The sequence below is a fragment of the Hyaena hyaena genome, unplaced genomic scaffold (genome assembly GCF_003009895.1).
Source record: "Hyaena hyaena isolate Hyena2069 unplaced genomic scaffold, ASM300989v1 scaffold_15, whole genome shotgun sequence".
Lineage (NCBI taxonomy): Eukaryota > Metazoa > Chordata > Mammalia > Carnivora > Hyaenidae > Hyaena > Hyaena hyaena.
The window spans coordinates 4,796,910-4,822,246 of NW_024080647.1; the positions used below are offsets into that span (position 1 = coordinate 4,796,910).

The 25,337-nt window shown below is 40.3% G+C and overlaps 1 protein-coding gene across 3 annotated transcripts in view; it reads right to left on the reverse strand.

Moving 5' to 3' along the window:
• ZNF609 (zinc finger protein 609) overlaps nt 1-25,337 on the reverse strand; it is a 211,740-nt gene that overhangs the window by 172,800 nt on the left and 13,603 nt on the right. The window contains exon 2 of one of the 3 annotated variants that reach the window (XM_039218950.1): nt 9,525-9,819. The exons of 1 other annotated variant lie outside the window; for it this stretch is intronic. In XM_039218950.1, coding sequence (XP_039074881.1) covers nt 9,525-9,692 — 168 coding nt within the window. In that variant the 5' untranslated portion in view covers nt 9,693-9,819. Of the gene's footprint in view, nt 1-8,945; nt 9,820-25,337 lie in introns of all 3 variants that reach the window. One more of the 3 variants, XM_039218942.1, reaches the window with a different exon arrangement.

A 25,337-nucleotide genomic window follows, 5' to 3' on the forward strand; every position in this document is an offset into this window, starting at 1 on the left:
TTAGTAATACTGTACTGCAGAGGCACCTGGGTGGCTCAGTCAGTTAAGCCTCTAATTTCAGTTCAGGTCATGATCTCAGGGTTCAGGGGTTTGAACCCCATGTTGGGCTCTGTGCTGACAGCTCAGAGCCTGGAGTCTGCTTTAGATTCTGTGTCTCCCTCTCTCTGCCCCTCCCCTACTCATGCATATTCACTCTCTTTCTCTCAAAAATAAGTACATAAAATAGTACTGTATTAGTTATGTAAAAGTAGCTAGAAGTATAAATCTTGAAAGTTCTCACTGCAAGAAAAAACTTCCTGTAAATATATGCAGTTATAGATATTATCTGGACTTAATGTGGTGATCATTTCACAATACATGCAAATACTGAATATGCTGTATACCTGAAACTAATATTGTTATGTCAATTATACCCTAAAAAAAAGGCCATGAAAAAATTTAATGGCCAGGTCTGGCTCATCTAAACACCTAAACATTTAGTAGTTGCTACTATGGCTAAAATCCAATAGTCTCAAGTTTAAAAACATCCATTAGTGTATTTTTCAGGCACAGTCAAATTATACTCTCCCAATGGACAACATTTCAGGTTCAAAACTGACCACTACCAAAAATCTACGAACTGCCTTTTTATTTCCTTCAGCTAGTGACTGACAAGTCCACATAAAGAAGTATCTTAATCCTCATTCTTCTACTGTTCAGACTACCTGTAGTTCTAATTCCTTTTAAAGGCTGAATTCTGCACTCCTTAAGGATTAAGAGGAAAAAAAATTTTCTTTTTAAATTTTTTAAAAATGTTTATTCATTTTTGAGAGAGAAAGAGTCAGAGTGCAAGCGGGGAAGGGGCAAGAGAGAGAGGGAAACACAGAATCTAAAGCAGGTGCCAGGCTCTGAGTTGTCAGCACGGACCCCAATGCGGGGCTTGAGCCCACGGACCAGGAGATCATGACCTGAGCTGAAGTCGGACACTTAACTGACTGAGCCACCCAGGGCAGGGGCCCCGGAAAAATACTTTCTAAATTAATGCAATCATGTTACATTCATTTCAATCCTTAGAAAAATAGTTCAGAAGGCCTGAGTTTATATTAAAAAAAAACAAACACCAAATCTGATTTTAACGGGAAACAGCTAAGCAAGAGCCATGGTTCTTCAACCTGAGATCAGCCCTATACCAAAAGGAGTCCAACAAATGCTTCCAAACTAATCAATCAACAATGTAACTCCAAACCTCAATGACTCCAAATGCTCTGAATCAGCCTCTCCTCAAGCCTTCCTGGAAATCAGATGGAGCTAGAATATAAGCAATCACCAACTCAGGCATTTCTAAAATCTCCAGGGGATTAATTCTTTAAAGTCACTAAAGATATTCTCTCATCACCTCATACCTAATAACATAATATCAGCAATAGATAACATTTACTGAGTAGTTACTGTATGCTAGGCTTTGTGCCGATTGTTTTTTTCTTTATATGATCTAATCTTCACAAGATCCCTACTATTATTCACTTCTACATTATAGAGGAGAAAGAAGCGTAAAAAAATTAAATATTTTCAAATATCTCTCCTGCTCTCAAAGTTCCAAACCTGTAGGTATTCCTTCCAATTTGATCCTCACTATTAAGAGGAGAAGGTGCAAACTTTAAATAGTCAAAGAGTGAGCTAATGTTAAGCTGCTGGGCCTCAATCCCAGAGTTTCTGATTTGGGAGACTGGAATGGGCCCTGATTTTTGCATTTCTAACAAGTTCCTGCAGCTGCTGCTGCTGCTGCACAGGGACTACTGCCTTGGAAAGTAAAAGGAAGCGAACCCTTCTCACCTCAGCTATCACCTTCTCATGTGAAAACACTTCTCTACAGAGTACTTCTATCAAGAGAGACACTTAGAATTTTAAAAAAACCTCTAAGGTCTAAAAGCTAAAACACTTCTCCCCCCTCCCCCCCACTTCACAAAGGCTCTAATATCACCAAACATTAAAACAGTGGAAATCCAGAAAAAGAAAAATTAAGAACAGAATGATTGTAAATTCTGCTCAAGAGCCTCTTACTATCCACGTTTTACTTCCTCAGCCTTAAAGTATTTCCTTTGGGTATCCTAGGGCAGGAGAAACGCCAAAAGAAAAAGGAGGTAGGTTGTTTTATAATACTAAAAAATTGAGGACAGCTTCTAAAAATGTAATAGAATTTTGCCCTATAAACAGAAAATCTCTAAATGCTATAAATCCCTTCTGTCTCTTTTTTGTCACGCTATCCTCCATCTCAAAAGAGCTATTTCCCTTACCCAAGACTAACCCAAAGTCTATCCTTTCTTAGGGAGCTTAAACATTGATTATGTCAATGTCATCTAGGATGAATGTCTTCAGACATAGGATTTGTTAAAAATGTCTCCTCAGCCAGCCAGGGAAGCTTCTTACTTGGGTGGGGGCTGTCAACCATGACTAAACTGTACCAAGAGAAATATATTTTAAAACATTAATATGGCCTGGCACCTTCCTGATGTTAATCCTTCCAGGCCCATCCCAATGGCACAACTGGGAAATTAACTGAAGAGAAAAGCAATCTTCCCTCTGCTCTCTACTTTCAGATGCTCCTCTTCTACAGCTTTGCCATGCACAGCTTCATTCTATACATATACACAGAGATAGAACATGCGCGCGCACACACAAATAACTCTCGGCAGGAACCAAAAATCAAAGCCTAACCCCACGGTTTTGAAGTGAGCAAGTCCAATTTCCTTCTTTGTAGCCCTTGACACATGCTGGCTGGGAGCCGTCTGGATTTTTTTCTGCCTTGTTCCTGCACCAGAAGGCTCTGCACTGCAGGTCAGGGGATGATAAGGAAATGAACAGTGTAATTTCCAAGGCCTCTGAACACGGCCCTGTCAGCAGCTCTGGAGGCGGGTTACTCAAGCATGGCTTGAAGAGTGAAAACCACAGAGAGGAGGGCTCAGACAGCCAGCAGTGGCAGGATCTCAGCTGTGTATGTTACTGCCACCTCCAGCCTGAAAGCCCAAGCCCTGCTGCCTCCCTGGATGAACTCTGCTGGTGAAAGCTCTTATACCCAAATGGCAAAAATACAAGTTCACACTAGGGGAGGAAGATTAAGAACGAGGACTTAGATTTTCCATGCACTCTTGTGTAGAAACAAAAAGCATTTAGTGCTCTTCCAGCATACACGAGATCACACATGCTGGCAAGCCCACAATAACATCTATCCAAAAAACTCAATCCCACATCAGGGATATGGCCAGAAAGGAAACTCAATTTATATGAAATAATGAAATTCAACAGGCTACTTCAAGATCTTTTGAAACCAGTTTTTGGTCTCCTTCTTTCTCCAACCCCCACTATAAACATCAGGGGCCTCAGAACACATTACCAGCATGAAAATTTCCCAACCTAGATTTGGAACTTCTGAGCACAGTGCTCAAAATCTTAGGCAATGTTTTCATCTATTTATACTGGGCTTCCTATACAGGTGGAATGTTGTTATATGTCAGCCCATTATTGCCTAGGGCATAATGAGACATATTTTATCTTAAATCATGTTTTTTTCTTTTTCTAAAATTTACTGAATGCTTCCTATGAATTCGGTATTTCAGTGCTTCTTACTGAATGCTAAGCACTGTTCAAAGTGTTTGTTTTATTTTTAATTTTTTTGAATGTTTACTTAGTTTTTTGAGAGAAAGACACACACACAGAGTGTGAGTGGAGGAGGGTCAGAGGGAAAGGGAAACAGATTCTGAAGCAGGCTTCAGGCTCCGACCTGTCAGCACGGGGCTTGAACCCACGAACTGTGAGATCATGACCTGAGGTAAAGTCATCTGCTTAACCGACTGAGCCACCCAGGTGCCCCTGTTCAGTGTTTTATATGCATTAACTAATCTCGTAACAACCCTATAAACTATTGTTTTCCTCATTTTGCAGAAGGAAGAAAATGGAGAAAGAACAGTTAAGTAACTTGATCAAGATCACTAATAAGTGGCAGAGCTGGGATATAAACCAGGTAGTCTGGCTCCAGAGTTGATGTGAAATTTAAATTCAGAAAGAAGGGGGTCGTGTTTTAAGTCAGAAGTGGTGCCCAATACCCACCTTATAAAGAAAATTCTCAATGGATCTCAAATGTTAAAGTATATAGCAATTATCTGGAGAGACCTTAAAACTTATTTAGCAGAACTGGGGTAGGGTCTAAGCATCTGCATTTCTGACACTCAGGTGATGCAATGCACATGGTTTTAAGGGCCATATATTTAGGAGTTCTACAGACGGTAAACTGTAAGGTTCAAAGAGCAGAAATCTTCTATTTTATTCACTAGTATATACCCAGCACCAACCACAATACCTGAAATCTACAATACACTCAAATTATCAACTATACTTCAATTAAAAATTTTTTTAACTAAAAAATTTTCTTAAATAACTAAAAATAAAATGTATTCAATTAATGTACCAAATGAACGATGGTATCCAACAGTATATCACGTCTTCACAAAACAGTTAATATCTACAATACATTTAAGTCTGCCTATTAGTGACAGGTCCAAGAAGCACCAGGTTTTTTTTTTTTCTTTCCTGCAATTGCAAATCATGAGGGAGCTGGCAATGCCTCAATGATTACAATGGAAATATGAATGCAATATTCCAGAACACACACACACACAACCAAGCTCAAAGTAACAGTTTAAAAGTAACTTTCCCTCTTTATATATAATAGGATAGGTTCAACACCAGCTGTAAATAGTTCTTTATATACATCATTATCATACCAAAGAAACTTAAACTCAAGGATCCTTTGTTTACTGAGCCTCTATAATGTTAAAATCAGTAGGAAAAACAATGAAAACAGTTTCAAGAGTATCTGGAATTTACATCCAATGGTTTCTACAGTAGTCTTTAGAGTGGGAAAACAGAGAAGCCCTCATAACAGTTGAAGACTTTTTATAAACCCCTGAGTAACAATATGTCAGGGAACCTGGTCACCAAAAACCTGGTTTCTAGGCCTGGCTTTGCCATAGACTATCCGTGAGAGCCTCGGGATGTCACATGACCTCCCTGGTCTTAGATTCTTCCATAAAATGAGGAGACCGGACAAGATAATTTCCCTGTGGGCCCTCCTTGAATTACAACACCCAGATGGAAAACAGAGCTACTGAAGAAAAAATAAATTAAGCTCAGGCTTTGTTGCATCTCGGTCCCACATAAATATCAACTTCTTTTTAATTTTTTCCATGAAGGAAAATGCTCAAGGGTATTTGGCTTCAGGAGGAAAGGCTGATTGACTGCTGTGCCTTCAATAGTTGAGATAGAACAGCTAGTTGAAAGAGGAAGGCGTTAAGAAAGAAAGCCTTGGATCAGAAGGAATAAAAGAGACTTGACCTTGGTTGGGCAATGAGGGATTGCAACACGAGAGAACTGAGCTGGAAGGCATAAACTAGGGCAGGAAAACAAAACCAAGGGCAAAGGAAGATGCTCTTAGAGCACAGGATATGATAGCAAGCATGATCAGAGGGGGAAAGCGCAGAGCACACTTAATGGTTTTCTTTGTATCCTGAACTAATGGGGGGGGGGGGGGGAGTGGTAATACATTTAGCATTCTGAGAGTAGCAGAAGCTGAGACCCAAAAAAGGGGAAAGCAGAGTGCAGACTGTTCCTACCTTGCAAGATCAAAAACAGCAGCCAAAGAGGCCAAGGGAGCTTCTGGCTGCAAACCTCTAGATCCCTTAGCCATTAGAGCCTATGGATTACTTCATACAATTTGAAAAAGTAAGGAGTCTCACCTTAAATACCTGGTTTAAGCCCAGACTCTTGTCTCACAGGAGTCTGTACTGCAGGACAGACTCAACACAGAAACATCACTACCTTCTGTGGTTTATAAAAAAATTTTTCCCCTATCTGTCAGAATGACAATGCAAGCACTAAGCTCTAAGCTTGGAACTTTCAGGCAGGCACCCTTCCTCCTCCCTACCTCCCATTCCATCCCTAACTTAACAATCTATCAATCAAACCAAAGGCAAGGGAACAGGCAGGAGCTGAAAGGCTCTTGTTTATTCCTCAACATTCCCTCCCCCATCTCTTCAGCTGGCAGGAAGTATGAGCAGCAGTGTTCAATAACAATTTAGGGCAGCAGCAGCCGCTAAGAGCCATTTCTGGTCTCTCCTAGAACTCTGGGAAATATCACAGTGAGCCCTGCCAGAGAAAGGTGTGGTGGAGCCTAAGTGGGATCCCATGAAGGGAAATCCACATCCTTGGCTGATAGGAAATTCCCTCAGCCATAGCCTGAAATACCTACCTAGATGAGAAAGAAGGTCCTGAGGCAGATAATTTGAATACTCAAATCTCCCTCATTAGCCAGTGGGAGACATGTGACAATTCTATCCTATAGCACAAACTCTATTTGTCTTCTGACACCAGTCAAGACACTTCCCAAATTTTATGAGTTTTCTTTCTTCATGATACTTCCCAGCTCAGAGCATATAATTCCTAGATTATATCAAAACATCTGTTTTGCTGTTTTAGTTCTGTTGGTTGTCCCCACATAGAAGGAACATTCCAAACCAATGAAGCCATAGACAAGCCCATATCTCAGAGAGAAAATCTTAAAGAAGTTTTCCAAGACTCAGCTTACAAGGTATAGTAGTAATCATCAAACATGAGCCCCTACTATGTCCTAAACCCTGGAGTCCTTGTTTCTCAAAAGCTTTCCTGCTGTAAGACTCCTAACCTTCTTGTCCCTTGAGTCTTTCCCTCCTCCCGTTCCAGAAACACACTCTCTCTATGCACAGTGTTTTCATCTCCTAGCAACTTCCAAACATTTATTTAAATTATTATTTCAATGATCAAAAGGTTTTGGAAAGGCACCCCCAGAACCAAACTGTTTAGAAGGGTTGAGGGAGCAGGGAAAGGATTTGAGAAACCAGGTTGTGGTTTGCAGGAACATCAAACTGCACAGCAACTTTCTGCTCATAAAGTACTTCCCAGCAATTTTACCTTTCTTCCAAAAACCAAAGCACAGTCTCTCTCCCTTTTCTCTGTCATTCCATTGCCCCATTTTCAGTCTCCTTGGGAGACAAGGCTTATAGTACAGCTATATTACAAAGGGGCAAACCTCTCTGGCACCAAGGTGTTTTCTTAGCTGAATACACTTCATCTTTCAGCCCAATTATAATCTGAAGGACAGCCACCCAACTGGTCCCTGGACCTCTAAGAGAAAATAAGTCCCATTTGCTACTCCTTTGGAGACTACCATGGACATTTAGACTTAAAACTAACATGAAGCTCAGCATCATTAATCCTTTTACCTGCAGATAACTATTGGGCCTACATGATTGTGACAGGAGTTAAGAGTTCTAAACCAAAAGGAAAATGAAGACCATTCTCAGAAGTGGTCACTTTTCAGCACAGGAAGAACAATGATTATGAACATGGATATATGGCAAGAGTTTATTGCAGCCAGATGTAGGGAACAGTCTAATGGGTCTGGAACAGAAGCAAGAACTCCTGGTACTCTTAGGCCTCTTTAAAAACAGTATTATCCATCTGCACCCCAGAGAAAATGGTAAATCACAGCCAGCACAGAACGAGCCATGCCAGTAGCCAGCTGGAACTTGATGCTGCTGAGGTGGACTATAGCATCTGTCACCTAAAAACAGGCAGCTTCTCTGGCAGCTGCCTCTGGTGAAATGGAATGAACCACTGTGTTATTAGTGGAAGGAAATTCACAGCCCTGTTACTAAGGAAGCCCAGATGTTGCTAAGAGCTACAGATGTGCCAGAGGCAAAGACCAAAATACCTACGGCAAAGAAAGCAAAAGCTACCACTGGAATCCAAGCACTGAGAGGACACCACCACACAAACATACACATCCAGCCTCTATTTATTAACACTTACATATGGAAATAGGTGTTCCCTGTTGCAGCTGATGTAATTACAGAGAAACCAATTTATACCGCATCTGCTGGGATCAGCTGAAAGCACACGGCGAGCAAACACAGGGCGGAAAAATCAAGAGCCAGTGAAGAGCTCATCACCAAGCCAGCCGCTTTGCAGGAAATTGTAAGCTGCTGAAGTTTAAGGCAGCCTGAGCTGATCCTAGACTCATACATACTCTGCTCCAGCCCTGCAAGCTCAATTTCCTAAAACATGAACTAAGATCATCTTCCCAGAGGAGGAGAGCCCCTCCTGGGGCTGCATGCACCTGTCCTTCCAACTCAAGCAGAAGGTAAGGTATCATTACACTGTTTGGCAGCTATTAAACCACCTGGACACTTTGATTACCAATAGTTGAGGGAGATTCTTGGCAAAGAACTATACCTTTAGTGGCCAAAGAATCTCAAGGCCAAACATGCATAGCCACAATACTAACTCATAAGGCCTGATTAAGTACCTTTTAGTACAGTCAATACCTCCTGCTCCCTTATTTACCTTCCCCTTTGCTCTTTGGTAGCCACCAATAAACCAACGGTAGATATCATGCCATGTAACTTATTTAACCTTTTGTCTTACAGAAACCCAGCAGCACCATCTATCCCATTAAGAACAGCTCTCCACTGAAAGGCTATCATCAACTTAGTAAGTTTATCAATGATTCTACAGATGAAATACCAGTCAAGCGGGGGACCCCATAAAGGCTGATGACAGTCTCCAGCAACAAGTGTCTGAGGGTGGCGGGACAAGGACAAGGTGGGAGTTTCTCAACTTGACTTACAGAGAAGTCATACCAAGTAGCTGCCCCCAGCAACAGATATTCTCCAAAATGCCCAGGCCCGCTGTTAATGAATCTGTAGAGAATCCCCTAATTTGGAACAAAACCACATTATCATTACCAGCTGCTCTGACCTTGTAATTGGTCATTACCCACAAACTAATGAGCCTCCCACAGAGTGCACAAAGCATTTGGTGGTTAGTCCAGGGCAGTTCTGACTGGCAGTAGGCAGCCAGATCTGGCCACCTCTTACCTTTTCAGACTTGACTTTCTTTAGCGGGCGACACTCATTCTCCCCTTCCTCTGGCTCCGGTTTAGCTCCCAAAGGATTGAGCGCTGCCCCAGGCTCAATAGCTATACTCCCAAGTGGCTCCACAGCTCCTGTATCCACCCCTGCACTTCCATCATACTGACCACCCCGTCCTCCCAAGGGAACTGGCTGGAGGACCCCAGGATCCTTTTCTGAACAAGTCCCCACTCCTTCGCTTCTCTCCTTCTTGCTCTTAGATGAGCTGTTCTCCTTCTCCTTTTTGGAGCCGGCTACACTGCGGGATGCCTTAGCCGCCTTCTCTGAGCCCTTGGGAGCAATAGCAGCAACCAGGCTTCCTGCATTGGCACCATCTCCTGAGCGTCCCTGCACCTCTTTCTTGCTAGCTGCACCCTCACTTGGAGTGAACAGGGAAGTCCCTGGAGTGGGTTTGCTAGTGTCTTTGCCACTCTTATTCCTTTTGGATTTTGATTTGCCTTCCTTCCCTTGAGGACCTGGCACTGGGGTCACAAACTTGATGTTGTCTGGCAGTGTGGCCACAGCATTGGGAGCCGGTATCCCCACCTCCTTTGAGCCTGACATTTCCAGTTTCTGCTGGTCCTTTTCCAGATCGGCGTCCAGGTCAATGATGAGATTCCCTACTCCAATGTCCCATTCATCCCCACTGTCGTATGTCTCAACCGGGTTTGCATCCACTCCTTTCCCTCCGGAGGCTCCACTGCTCAAGGACATCTTAGAGTCAACGTCCCACCTCAAGATTCAAGGCTCTTCCTTGCCCCCAGCTTTCCTATTTTCAGCTTCAGCTATGTTCTCAGACCTGCCACATTGGTCAGTACATGCCCAGTGGACAACATCATTGCTGGAAAAAGAAAATTTAAAGAGCTGTTAAAGGAAACAATACAGGCAAGGAGACAGCCTGAAATAAACTCCCACACAAAACAGACTGTTCCTAGGGGGCTATCACATCACAATGGACAAGACAAACAGGTTCAATTGTATTTCTAACCAAGTCACATTGGACCAGGGGAAAAGTTAATTCCTGCTCCATCTCCCCAGGGGAGAGTACAATATTTCCAACTGCCCGGAGATTCCGTGTTAAGTCTTAACTAGGAATCTTCTAGAGTTAGTTTCCCATTCCCGAGAGACTTATTTCTACCACCACTGCCAGCTGGCAATCCTCCCTCAATCAATACAGGCCCTGGCACATAACAGATTCAAGCTCTAGCACAACTTTACTCACAACCCCTTTTCTCTTTGCTTCTTCTTGAATTAACAGAGACTCAGAAGATGGACTTGTAAAGGCTGAATAAGCCCTCTATTAACAGGACCTGTTCTCACTAAAAATAATAAGGATTCCTTGTCATTTGACTATTTTGAAGGGGAAAATTCTTATTATGGTTAAGAGTGAAAGAAAAAAGCAAGCAGAACTAGGAAAAATACATTAGGATAGAGGACAAATATTGCAACTAGAGGAGACAATCCTCAGAAAGAGGACTTCATCAGCTTAATTTCAGTTAAATAAGCCTTATTCAACTCCAAATAGCATCATTCAATGTGGCCTTTCCCATTTCTCACTAAAATATATATGATGACACACATGCGCACACACACATAAATGAAAAATTTTTACCCCGACTGAACTAATTACTAAAACCCCTAACAGCAGAATGTGAAATAACTCTTCACATTCTTATGTAAGATTGGTGGCACTGTATTGATAAATACCAAAGCCTCATCACATGAAACAGAGATTGGCTAAAAAAATGGGTGGGGCGGGGGGAGTAAGAGAAGTCAATTTATAACTCTCCACTCTCCTGACTCATGAGACCTGGAAAGTGTACCATCTAGAAAACCTAGAAGCCAACAGATAGCATCCAGGTATTACTTTATGACAAAGCAAAAGAGTTCTGTTCTTGAAGGCAAATCAAAATCCAATGGGTATCTCACCTCACGCCAGTCAGAGTGGCTAAAATGAGCAAATCAGGGAACTCTAGATGCTGGCGAGGATGTGGAGACACGGGCACCCTCCTACACTGTTGGTGGGAATGCAAACTGGTACAGCCCCTCTGGAAAACAGTGTGGAGGTTCCTCAGGAAACTAACAATAGAACTCCCCTATCACCCAGCAATAGCACTGCTGGGAATTCACCCAAGGGATACAGAAATGCTGATGCATAGGAGCACATGTACCCCAATGTTCACAGCAGCATTCTCAACAATAGCTAAAACATGGAAAAAGCCTAAGTGTCCATAAACAGATGAATGGATCAAGAAGATGTGGTTTATCTATACCATGGACTACTACATGGCAATGAGAAACAATGAAATCTGGCCATGTGTAGCAACGTGGATGGACCTTGAGGGTGTTCTGCTGAGCGAAATAAGTCAGGCAGAGAAGGACAAATATCGTATGTTTGCACGTATAGGAGGATTAGGAGGAACTTGACGGAGGAACAAGGGGGAGAGGAAGGGGGGAAATGGTGGGGGAAAGGGAGAGAGGCAAACCATGAGAGACTCTTGAATGCTGACAAAAACTGAGGACTGATGGATGTGGGGGGGAGGAGGGATGGGCATGGAGGAGGGCACTTGTGGGGATGAGCACTGAGTGTTATGTGGAAACTAATTTGACAATAAACTATTTGTAAAAAAAATAAAATAAAATAAAAATCCAATGGGTATCTCTCTATATCCATTTAGAAAAGAACGCTCCTAAGATAACAAAGAGCAAACCAGTGGTGGCACAGTGAATCCTACAATGTGGATTTCCAACAGGTAAATGCTACAGATAGGACAAAAACAAGACAAATTGTTCTTTTTCACCTACTCTCTCAAGACAGTATCAAAGAACCAGGATGCAGTTACAAGAGTAGACGTCATCGCAGGAAAGCAGAGCTGTACCAAGTAAATGCTTCCTAGTAACTTGGGTTTAAAAGAGAAAGGTGTGCACATTAATCTGTCATATAGCTGCAGATCTGAGAAGAAAATACATCCTTTATCCAAGTGGAGAGAGAGCTTAGTACCAACAGGAACAACCATTGCTGGCATCAAGTCTACACAGATCTTACTTCATAAAAGAAAGAGCAAAATGTGGGGGAGCGCACGGGGGAGGGAGGGTATGATGTAGGAACTATGAAAACATGACACCCACAAGGTAAAGGAAACATAATCCCTGAAGAATCAGAAACATGGTATCTCTGAAAATGACCAGAATTCCAAAGAAATTTTTGTTAGAATGTTTGGAATTCTCAATACTATCTAAGAAATCTTGGCCTCCAATAAATACTAGTGTAGCACATCTTTGTTCATTTATTCAAAAAATCTTGTAGTTATCACCTACTCTGCGCTAGGCTCTAAACTAGGTACTGGGAGTACAGCAGTGAATGAATAAGTGAATAAGACAGTGGAACAAGGTACTGAAAATAATTCTATTATGAGGGGCAGCAAGGATTTCTAGAAAAGGAAATGCCAACTGAATCTGCACTATAGTGGATTATTAAAGCATAGTTCTTTCCAGCATCGTAATTTATACATCTGCAATCTTTGCAATTGTGGCTAGGCTTAGAGCATAACACATTCCATTTACTGAAGGCTTACCCACTTTCCTCCAGAGCTCTACTATCATCAATCTGTAATTTAACCATTAAAACAACCCCATGTTTGTTTAACCTTGAAAAAACAAAACTTTCGAAAGACTTTCCTTAAAAAACACACACACAACTTTCTTCTAGAAAACAGGATTGTGATGAAAGAGAGACTCTAGGGAAAAGACTATAAAGTACATAAAAATGATAGTGCTCAGAGAGCTTATGACAGTTCTCACTTTACTGGCTGCGCTATCATATAGAGCAGGATAAATGAAGTATGTCAGTAAAGAAGAGACAGCATTAAGAAGAAAACAGGAAGAAATAAAAGGATATGAACTTAGAAAAAAGGATGACATTTTTTAAAAAGATGCAAAAACCAAAAAATGCACTTCTTTTAAAATTCATACAGAAATCATAAAAGCACAAAACTGAAACTGGGAAACGATTCAGTAAACTACAAGAAAACCTGAGATCCCTCAAAAAAAAAAAAGAAAGAAAGAGAAAGAAAACCTGAGATATTTCTCTAGAACACATAGGAAAAGGCAGCAAAAAGAAAATGAGAAAAATTGAGAGATATACCATTTAATAATACTGAAAACTGAGGAGATTAGAACAAATGGGAGGAAAGCAACCCATTAAGACATAATAAATGAATACTGTCTTGAGCTGAAAAATATCCTGCATGCAGATTGAAAAGGTCTACTACTTTCTAAGCAAAATCAATTTATTTTTTTTAAAGTCCATCTTTTTTTTTCTTCAACATTTTTTTATGTCTTTATTTTTTTGAGAGATGAGACAGAGAGCGAGTCGGGGAGAGGCACAGAGAGAGGGAAACACAGAATCTGAAGCAGACTCCAGGCTCTGAACTGTCAGCACAGAGCCCAACAGGGGGCTTGAACCTAAGGACTGTGAGATCATGACCTGAGCCAAAGCTGGACGCTCAACCAACTGAGCCACCCAGGCACCACAGGAGCAAAATCAATTTAAATGCCAGACTTGCACACATTCTGGCCAAATTCTCCAATTATAAAGGACAAAAATTGGGCCAAACTCAGACTACTCTGCAATATTAAATGTTATAAAAGAATGAAAAATCCACACAATTTTGAAGAAAAAAGGGGTTGGTCATGTCTTACACAGAGTCCGGTTGTGCGTCACGTATAAATTTAATAGATTTTCAGGGGCGCCTGGGTGGCTTAGTCGGTTAAGCAACTTTCGCTTGGGTCATGATCTCGCGGTTCGTGGGTTCGAGCCCTGCGTCGGGCTCTGTGCTGGCTGCCAGCTCAGAGCCTGGAGCCTGTTTCAGTCTGTGACTCCCTCTCTCTCTGACCCTCCCCTGCTCACGCTGTCTCTCTCTCTCCCCTAGAAATAAAACATTAAAAAAAAAATCTTAAAAAAAAATAAATTTAAATAGATTTTCAGTTACGTTAGAACACATGTACATATGTATCTATCTTGTTAAAAAAAAAAAAACCCATCTGAAGCCCTAAAGTCAGTTCAGTTGCATAAATGTGAATAATTCCTGGAAATACAATTACCAACTGAATTTTGTAATCTGAAGAGTTAGCTTGATATTAAAGATACTAAAATTATTCCTGAAAAATATCTGAGGTAAAATCAGTGCCTATAATAATGCAGAATCTAAATTTCAGCCTTAACACTAATAAGGAAAAACATTTCTTCAAATTCCTCTTGCCCCAATTCCATGTCCTGGCAAACTGCTTTGTTTTTTCTAGTAAGCAAGATATATTGCAATTACTTTTTTTTTTTTTTAATGTATTTCTTCTCAAAAAGGAGCTGGAGATGAAAATTTGACCATCCGGTGGTCTGTGCTCATTTACACGTTCTACATCTTAAGTGATATTCATTAAATAGAAGCGTGTCCAGAAGAGTATACTGAAAGACTAAGAAACCATTTTTTGTAAGAGCAAAGGTCTTAGAAATTGGTATTCCTTAGTCTAGAAAGGAGAAAACTAGAGGGAGACAAGTTGGTAAGCTTCAAACATATAATGGTTGCAATGTGGAAGAGAGAAACTTATCCTCTGATGCTGATAGTAGAAACAGGACCAGTAAGTAGAAGTTACAGAATGACAGATGTTTAACTAAGGAAGAAATTCAATAACCTGAGATTTCCAACACTGGCCCACAATGCTTAATGAAGCCATACCTTTATCGCTGAAAGTACTGAACAGAAAAGGCATAATCATCTGTCAAACAAATTACATAAAGAATTCCTCTATGTGTAGTAGAAGATAGTCTGGACATGCCCAGAGCCTTTTTCAAATCTACAGTTCTATTAATACATCAATCAAAAAGTGCTTTCCCTACCAGAAAATTACCCAGAATTTCTGAATGACCAGGATGCAAACAAAATACATCCTGAGAACTGATTTTAGTAGTTCCAATGTTCTTTAGCGAGCCACTGTGCTATTTTTGAAGGTGTTAAGAATTTTCATAAGTACTACTTTTACCCAGGTGACTTTTCAGAAAACCCACTTTTCCAAACCCAACAGGCTTCACAGTAACTTTGATGGTACATTTCCAAAGATACACTGTAAAATTGCCAAGGATTCTTTAATCAGCCTGGCTGCAACAGCCAAACCACTTCCCATCTGCTCCCTACAGCATCCCTGGCTTTAGACTGCTAATAATCAATTCTCTGACAGGTCATTGCAGAGATGTTTAACCTCAGGAGGTAGGGCAACTAACATGCTTGCTGGAAATGAAAAGCACTGACCTCTTCCTTCCATGGCAGAGAAAGTGCAGAATCAGGAGAACCAATACCTTAAAGAGACCACAAGGTACTTTCAACTTGCAAGAGCTTCTGCACATATTTTCCTCTCTCTCCTCTCCTTCTGCCTAATTGTATTCCACTTCCTAATTTAGGACCACAATTCACCAGACTCTGGAATTACTTGTCAGTGTCATTTACTCTTTGTTTCTGCACATGATAGCCAACAACTCCTCTACGTGTGAATATAGCTAAGGGACCAAGATTGACAGGACAACCACTCCCCATATCCTGTACCTATAACAACAGAAATTCAAATCCCAGTTTCCTCTCTGGAACCCAATTCCATCTCTCAGACTCCCAGCCCACAGACTGGTTTGTAATCACATATTTTGGGTCATTAGTTACTTTTTATTTTTGAAAGAGAGAGAGAACGCACAAGACAAGGGGAGTAAGACAGAATCAAAGCAGGCTCTGTGCTGTCACTGCAAAGCCCGATATGGGGCTCAAACCCACGAACAGGGAGATCATGGCCTGAGCTGAAGTCGGACACTCAACTGACTAAGCCATCCAGGTGTCCCTGTTAATTACTTTTTAAAGGTACATGCCATAGATCACATGACTCTCCTACCTCAGGAATGAACAAGGCCTCTCAAGATGGCTAAGAATGAGAAAGAGTCTTCATGTTGAGGTCTCTGTCCCTGCCCCGAGGACATAAGCAGCAAGTGACCCTAATGTTGTTCAAACATAATAAGGACAATACTTCTCTTTCCACCCACAGAGAGCTCTGTATCCACCCTAAAGGACTATACAAAGACAGCATCTCTTTAACTGCCAACTACCCACAGATAATCTGGTCTAAGTAGCAAATCGTCCAATGATGTGCCACTGTAAATTTATCTGTCCTCCCCTCTTCTTATGAGTTTTAGATCAATCTTCTTATAGGCTTTGGCCTGAGTGACAGTTGTATATGAGTGTATATAATCTGCTTGGGACCACGGAGGTCATACACATTTAAATGTGAGGGTGATCTATCTGACTAGGTAGTTCCCTCCAAAAGCTGTATGGACAAAGGAAAAAATAAAACGCTATACTCAATTTTAAGAAGATAGCATGATGTAGAAAAAAGAGCTCTAAACTTAGAATCAAGATATGATTTCTGGGGCACCTGATTAAGTCAGAAGAGCATACGACTTTTGATCTCCAGATTGTGAGTTAGAGCCCCAGGTTGGGTGTAGAGATAACTAAAAAATAAATAAACTTAAAAAAAAAAAAAAAGAGAGATGCGATTTCTGGACTCAAATTTCCAATGTTCCTAGCCAAGCTGCTTCATTAAATATTAATTTTTTCATTTACAAAATGGAAGGAGCATCCATCATGGTTCTAAGCATATTATGAGCATAAAAATTTGAAAAATATAAGACAACTCAAAAATATAAAATGACCCACATATTCCTTTTTTTAGAAGAATTTGTTAAAGTTTATTTTGAGAGAGACTGAGACGGAGTATATGCGCGCGCGCGCGCGCGCACACACACACACACACAGGGAAGGGGCACAGAGAGGGAAAGAGAGAATCCCAAGCAGGCTCCACACTGTCAGTGCAGAGCCTGACACAGAGCTCAAACCCACGAACTGCAAGATCATGAGCTGAACTGAACTCAAGAGTCAAATGCTCAACTGACTGAGCCATCCAGGTGCCCCCACCCACATATTCTTACATTGTTCTAGTGTTTGAACTTAAAGAGGACTGTTTCACAATTATACCTTGTACCAATTATCAAGTATTTTACAAATTAAATTATAGGTAGCACTGATCTCTAAGTTATATGAAAGTAAATAGCAATCCTTTTTTCTTCCATGAACTCAGAAGTCCAAAGTTTCTTTTCAGGATACTCCTACCTTCAGGTGTGGTTCAAAACCCTACACTATAGTAACAGACAGACTCACTCTATCTTCCTTCAAAAATCCCTCTGGGCCATGGTACCCATCTCAAAGCTCAGTTTTAACATCTGGATGATCTCTTTTATCACCAATCCACTAGGTTGCTGATCCCACTGATAAGACAGGATTTCGAATCTCAATAGTGTGAGATTCAAGGGTTTGATGCCCCAGGGAAGGGTTAATAAACCAATGGGATACAAAAATGCTGCTAGAAGAAAACCATATTATACTATCTTCCCTGAATTCCAGATGCTACCCTGAAATCACTTTATGCTTAGCCAGCCTCAGGTGAGGCTAATACAACACGTAGACCATCCTCAGTGACTCTTGAGCTTACCCAGCTGGAAGAACAGGCATCTCCCTCCTCACCTGCCACACTTCATGGGAGCTCACTAATCAACCGAATTTCTACCTAGGGCTCTAACAAGAAACAATCAACTTTCCTTTGGGTCTCTCCCTTAATTTATTACATTAATTACTGTAACAAAGGAGCTATGTCATCTCCTCAAGTACTGTAGTTCTCAGATTATATCTCCAATGGGGGATCAGATAAAGAAAAGACTAACAGTGCCAATTTGAGAAGATGGATCCAATTCAACAGAGCTCATCTGACCATGTGTCACCTAAGGACAGAAGAATAAAAAGTATAGCGTCTCAGTCCCTGAATGTTTTTATGCTGCATCTCATGAATAGTTTTATGGTCCTCACAGGCTGCTATTCTCAGACAAAGATTATGAGGCTTGACCTGTTTCATCTCACATAAGCAAATGACAATTCCACCAGGACACAGCTATTCAACAGGGCTCAGGCTTTGGCCTTGGTGTTTGTTGATACTGCTCTGTGCGAGCATACATCTCACAATAGGCTAAACTGCATACCGAATATGTAAATAATTCAGTCCTAACACTACAGGAATTCATTTAGTGGAACCAGTCCACAGAGAAAACCCTTATCAAGACCTATGTGTAAGTAGGCCAAGAAGGAGAAGGCAAAGATCATCTAAAAAATAAAGCCCCATCATTCCCCTAATAATTGGAGGACTACACAGCCCTTTATAATTTAGTTCTGATCACCAGAAGTAAACTTTCTGTGCTAAAGAGAGTTAGTCAAATTCTAAGGGGAAAAAAGTGAATAGTGGAGATTAGGAATCAGATCTAAGAAATTTGCCCTCCACATAGAATTGCTGTGTGCAACTTTTCTCTATCCCAATCATCTCATCTCTAAAAGAGGTGACAATATGGGACAAATTCATAGGCAAGAGGGAAAGGAAATAACCCCAGTATTTTTCAGGAAATATCTTCAGTTCTTATAGATCTCACCTACCTTCCTTCCTAAATCTTAAACAAGAACTACTATGCTATACTAACTCTAAAGAGTAAAGAAAACCTATCAAAAGGGAACAGCCACACTGTTAGCCATTTAAAAAAAAAATGGTGGAATCCACATGCACACCTTTAAGGCTATCTAAGCCAGGTTTATTCTACTTCTCCAGCCCTATCTCATAGTCACACTCTGTCTTCTGTATCCCATTCTCACCTTAGTGCCTTATGGCTTCTACCTGCAAGGCATTCCCTGTGTACATCCTACCTCCCAATGTGTGTGATGATTTGATTAACAGTTGTTTTAACTACTAAGCTGCAAGCACCCCAAGGTCAAGGGCTGTCTCTTTTGCTCACCACTGTATCCTAACAGCCATTTGGTTCACAGTTGGCCCCCAATAAATATTTTGGTCAATAAATAAGGGAATGAACACTGCTTTCTCCTCAATAGGTGAGGGGCCCAGGCTGCCATTTCTCCTCTCTATTCTTATTTCAGTTTCATTTGTCACTAGTTATAAACTGTCTCAATTATCTGACAGTCTTCAAATTTACTTGTAAAGATTATGGATTCCTCTCTCTAGGATAAAGGATGCAGGTTCATTAAGAGCCCATTAAGGTTCATTAAGAGTTATCAACAGCCAAACTATTGAAAGAGCCCAAGTGTCCATCAACTGATGAATGGATAAAGATGTGGTGTGTACACACACACACACACACACACACACACACACAGAATATTACTCAGCCATCAAAAATAATGCAATCTTGCCCTTCGCAACAACATAGATGGAGCTAGAATGTATTATGCTAAGCAAAATAAGCCAATCAGAGAAAAACAAATACCATATGATTTTGCTCATATGTGGAGTTTAAGAACAAAATACATGGGGTGCCTGAATTGTTCAGTCAGTTGAGCATCTGACTCTTTTGATTTCAGCTCATGATCTTATGGTTTGTGGCACTGGGCTCTGAGCTGACAGCACACAGCTTGCTTGGGATTCTCTCTCCCGCTCTCTCTCAAAACAAAATTTTAGGGGTACATGGGTGGATCATTCGGTTGAGTCCAACTCTTGATTTTTGTTCAGGTTATGATCTCAACAGTTCATAGGGTTGAGGCCAGCATCAGGCTCTGCACTGACAGTGTGCAGCCTGCTTGGGATTCTCTCTTTCTCCCCTGTATGTCTGTCCCTATCCTGTTTGCTCTCTCTCTCTCTCAAAATAAATAAATCTAATAAATTAAATAAATAAAATTCTTTAAAAAATTTTAAAAAAAAGCAAAATACATGAACATATGGGGCAGGGTGGGGGGAGAGAAGAGAGGGAACAAACCACAAGAGACATAATGATAAAGAACAAACTTGGTTGACAGAGGGAAGTGGGTGGGGGATGGGCTAGATGGGTACTAAGGAAGACACTTATGATGAGCACTGGGTGTTGTATTTAAGTCATGAATCACTGAATTCTACTCCTGAACCAATACTGCACTGTATGTTGACTAACTAAAATTTAAATAAAAAAAAGAGAGTCCAGGGGGAAGGCTAGAAAACAAAAGTCTCCACATTTCTTAAAATAACTATGTACTCCTGAGTATTGTCTTAACCTTCAAATAGTCTCATCCATACACAACACAGCTGCTTCCCAAAATAGGGCTAGTACACAGATCAGGTGTTCTGGCCATAACCAACTCCTGAGAGTCCTTATTTATATGCTTAAATGTATGGTAAATTCCATCAGACTTAAACCACTAAGTTTTCACATTTTATTTATTTTTTTTTTAGAATTTTTTTTACAGAATTATTTATTTTTGAAAGAGTAAGACACAGCATGAGTGGGGGAGGGGCAGAGAGAGAAGACACAGAATCCAAAGCAGGCTACAGGCTCTGAGCAAGTATTCAGCACAGAGCGTGATGCAGGGCTCGAACCCACGAACCATGAGATCATGACCTGAGCTGAAGTCGGATGCTCAACCGACGGAGTCACCCCAGTTTTTATATTTTAAACACCTATAAATCAAAGATGACAGGAGTCAGGAAAGTGGTCATGTCTGTGGGGGTGGTTAATGACTGGAAAGAAGCATGAAGGAATTCTGTGGGGCTGGAAATCTCTATCTTGAACTTGATGGTGGTTATATGGCTGTACAAATATGTAAAAACTGAGCTCTACACTTAATATTAGTGTACTTGATGCATTTTATTACATGCACATTGTACTTTAAAAAAATAATAAAATAGTAAATATCCATGAACAAGAGAGCTGCATTACTGGATCATGTTCTTGGCTCTAAAGCAGCATTTCATGCAATCATGGCAAAAAGGAATCATGGCATTGGGGTGCCTGGGTGGTTCAGTCGGTTAAGCATCCGACTCTTGATTTCAGCTCAGGTCATCAGCTCTTGGTTGGTGGGATCGAGCTCCACATCAGGCTCAGCACTGACCACATGAAGTTTGCTTGGGATTCTCTCTCCCTCTCCCTCTGCCCCTTCCCCACTCCCTTTCTCTCTCTCCCTCAAAATAAATAAACATTAAAAAAAAATAGGAATCATGTCATCAATCTGCATAGGCTAGGACATTTAAGTGGAAATGGTAAGAAAGAAGAAAAAGGAAAAGAAAGGAAGAAGCTAACTAGTTAAGCATTATCCTATGTTTCACTATATTGTGAGATTTACAGATCTGAAAAAAAATCAGTGATACAAACCAAAATAAATAAGGTAATTAATGACATTAAATCCTGGAAAAGACAAAAACTGTACAAAAAAACTGTAATAGCAGTATAGTAATTGGCTCAATAGAAAACAATATGTACTCAATACAATGAATAATTTAACCAAAAATTGTGACACAACTATACTAAGAGGATTTGATAAGGAGAGAACAGTTGGAAAGTATATTATTTAAATATAGGAATAAATCTAAGAAAAAGACTAAAAAGTGTAAAGCTGTTCCCTATTGGGAGTAAGACTTGGTGGTGGAAAGGTATAAAAAGTGAATTACTGATTTTCATTAAAAGACATAGTACTACTTGACTTTCAATATATAGTTCATGAAATGACAAAAACAAAAAAGTATACTATTAATTTGCTAAAAAACAAAAAAACAACTCATCCTGGGGCACCTGGGTGGCTCAGTCAGTTAAGCATCCGACTTCGGCTCAGGTCATGATCTCACGGTTTGTGGGTTCAAGCCCCATGTCGGGCTGTGTGCTGACAAGCTAGCTCAGAGCCTGGAGCCTGCTTCAGATTCTGTATCTCCCTCTCTCTCTGACCCTCCCTGCTCACGCTGTCTCTCTCTCACTTTCTCAGAAATAAAACATTAAAAAAAAAAACCCATCCTGAAATAATTTTATAAAAAGGATATACTCCCCCCAAATCCATGGATTCACTTAATAGGTTATCATAAATGTATTAATCCAGTCATTTATCAGAAATATTATGGTAGGGGCGTCTGGGTAGCTCAGTTGGTTAAGTGCCTGACTCGGGATTTCAGTCCAGGTCATGTCACAGTTCATGAGTTCTGTCTCCCCCACTCTCTGTCTCTCTCCTTACAAGCTCTGGTCTCAACATGAATGAATGAATGACTATTTTAAAAACTCTTGTTGCAGATGGGAGGAGGGGCAGCAAAAGTGAGGTAGATAATGGTTTTAAAAGGGCAATGTGAGGGACCTTTGTGGTGATAAAACTGTTGTGTATCTTGACTGTGGTAATAAAACTCTTTCAGAAATAAAATAAAAACATTTTTAAAAATTAAAAAATCAAACTCAGTAAAGGGTCCAAGGGATCCCTCTGTATATTCTTTTTTTTTTTAATATTTATTTCTGAGAGGGGGGGAGGGGCAGAGAGAGAGGGAGACCCAGAATCCGAAGCAGGCTCTAGGCTCTGAGCGATCAGCACAGAGCCTGAAGCGGGGCTCGAACTCACGAACCCTGAGATCATGACCTGAGCTGAAGTCGGACACTTAATCAACTGGGCCACCCAGGCACCCCAATAATCCTCTGTATTAGTCTTACAACTGAAGGAGACTCTACAATTACCTCAAAATAAAAAGCTTAATTAAGAAATCATTGAAACAAAAAATCAAACACAAAACTTTCTTGATCTTATTTTTAATTTCCACTTTTAGGTATTTTATTTATTTATTATTGATAAGAACACCAATAATTAAGCTAAATTTATTTCTGGCTGAAAGAGTTCTATCTAATACAGGATCTAAAGACCTGGTAAATAAATGTTTGTATGTTCTTCTCATCACTTGATAGGATTTGGTAATATCTGTCTTTAAAAGACAAAGTTTTTTTTGAGATGTCTTGATTAAAGCTTTTTCCTCCTTGGCAACAGCTCTGGTATGTATTTCTTAGGGATACGCAGAATACACAGATATCACAAACATAAACAAACCTGGGTTTTGATGTGGGAAATTAATTTTTATCTTTTTTAAAATTAATTTTTATCTTTACTAAGTTTTGGTTTTCTTCCTAAAGATGCCCACCATTTCCCTGGCAGCACACTAATCTAATTTTTCTAGAAATAGCTAACCAAGATTCCTAGTCTTCTTTGGGGGCTACAAGTGCTAGCCAGAATTTAAGTTACTCTGGATAAGAAAGTGGTCCAGGGGCGCCTGGGTGGCTTAGTCGGTTAAGCGTCCGACTTTCGCTTGGGTCACGATCTCGTGGTTCCTGGGTTCGAGCCCCGCGTCGGGCTCTGTGCTGACTGCCGGCTCGGAGCCTGGAGCCTGTTTCAGTCTGTGACTCCCTCTCTCTCTGACCCTCCCCTGCTCATGCTGTCTCTCTCTCTCTCTCCTAGANAATTAAAAAAAAAAAAAAAAAAAAAAAAGAAAGTGGTCCGGACTTTCTAACTCTTCTTAACTATAACACTTGTGTACATTAAAACTCATCTTCTATTTTTCACCCCCCCACACACACCTAAGATATTCCTGAAGTTTATAATCTACAGTTTGGGAATCTAACTATCCGAAAGGGCTTAATGTCATGGGAAAATCTGAATATGTCATTATGGTTCTTGTATGCAATGTTATGAGCAACCAGCACAGTACAATGGAAAAAAAACAAAATAAAACAAGGAACGAGGCAGAAAAGCTCAATCCTACTCTTTAGTCTCCCTTTGATGTGTAACAATCTCAGGCAAGTCACTGCACTTATTTGAGCCTCAGTTGTTTCACCTGTAAAAGGCTGAGATAATTAATTTACCATATACAGTGTAATACTCTCAGTTGAAACTGAGACTGACCCTAACACAAACTCCTTGATATTTCATAGCAAGATAGGACGGAAGGAAGGAAGGGGCACTTGGGTGGCTCAGTCGGTTAAGCGTCCAACTTCGGCTCAGGTCATGATCTCACGGTTCATGGGTTTGAACCCCGCTTCGGGCTCTGTGCTGACAGCCACCCAGAGCCTGGAGCCTGTCTTCAGATTCTGTATCTCCCTCTCTCTCTCTGACCTTCCCCTGTTCATATTGTCTCTCTCTCTCTCATAAATATATAAAACATTAAAAAATTAAAAAAAAAAAGAAAAGACTTGAAAGTAGCCTCTTAATTAATAGTTGGAGTCAGGGTTTTGCCTACCTTACAAAAGCTCAGTTTTTAGAGCTTCTGAGTTTTAGAACTTCAGAGAAGGAACCATGGACCTATGAAAGTATTCGCTGTCAGAAAGTCAGTTTGCTAATAGAAAACAAAACATTTTCTCCCATTCCATGACTAAAGTTCCTAAATAGCCTTGGCCTAACTTTAACAAGTCTTTTCAAAGTAAACAATGTCCACTGGTAATAACTCTGTCCCCACACAACTGTTAATGATTTGTCATGTGCAACTTCTTACTGTAAACTAACCTATTACCTTGGCCCCAATAAGTTATATGAATAGTACCAAGTCAACTCAATCTTTAATTTATATTTTGTCAATTTTCCAATATAGTTTTTATTCTCTCCACCTCCAAACCCTCCTTATGGACAAAATCACATTTGAAAATCTACACCAGTCCCTTAGTGTAGTAACCATGACATGTATAAATTGAAGTAATATGTTTTCACTAAGAGATTCATAGTTTATCCTTGAATTCTTTCTAAAATCTTGGATAGGTGCACTTGCTCTAATCAAGTTTACTGATGGTCAAGAAAAGCCTAGGCAGCTGGAACTATAAAACTGTGTTGGAATAATAAATGTTCATGTTTCTGGGATAATTCCTGGAACTTCTTTATATTTTTCCATACTTTTTGTGCTTTGAAAAAGATGAATTCATGTTCTAATCAGAAAAAATAGTTACGTATCTATCATCTTTTGACCTAGAAACTTTAATCTGCTTGGGTGGTGGGGAAAAACAGAAGTGGAAATTCTCTAATGTTTTCATCCCTGAATGGATCCTTCACACCATGATCAAGTACTCTTACCAATTTTCTAGCTGCTTTTCCATTTTTAACATGTCCTCTTAAAAAAATAAAAACAAACAGGAAACTCTTACCATTAGCTGTGCAAAAAGGCTTATCAAATTCATCTTTTTTTTCCTTTCACCTAATCTGTAAGTAACACTCACCCATCATCACTTTGTGGGATTCTTTGGTCTTGATTGAAAATGTTTATTTCTTCTTTCCACAGCCTCTAAGAAAGACTATGCCAAATCACCATCTGTTTTGTATGGCCCTTTTGATCCCTAGCTTTCTTTTAACGTGGACTTCTAATACGATGATGTTTAAGCATTTAAACTGCCAGTGAGTTAACTGATTTCTAAAATCTTTCTTTCTGGGGTACCCGGGTGGCTTAGTTGGTTAAGTGTCTGACTTTTTTTTTTCTTAATGT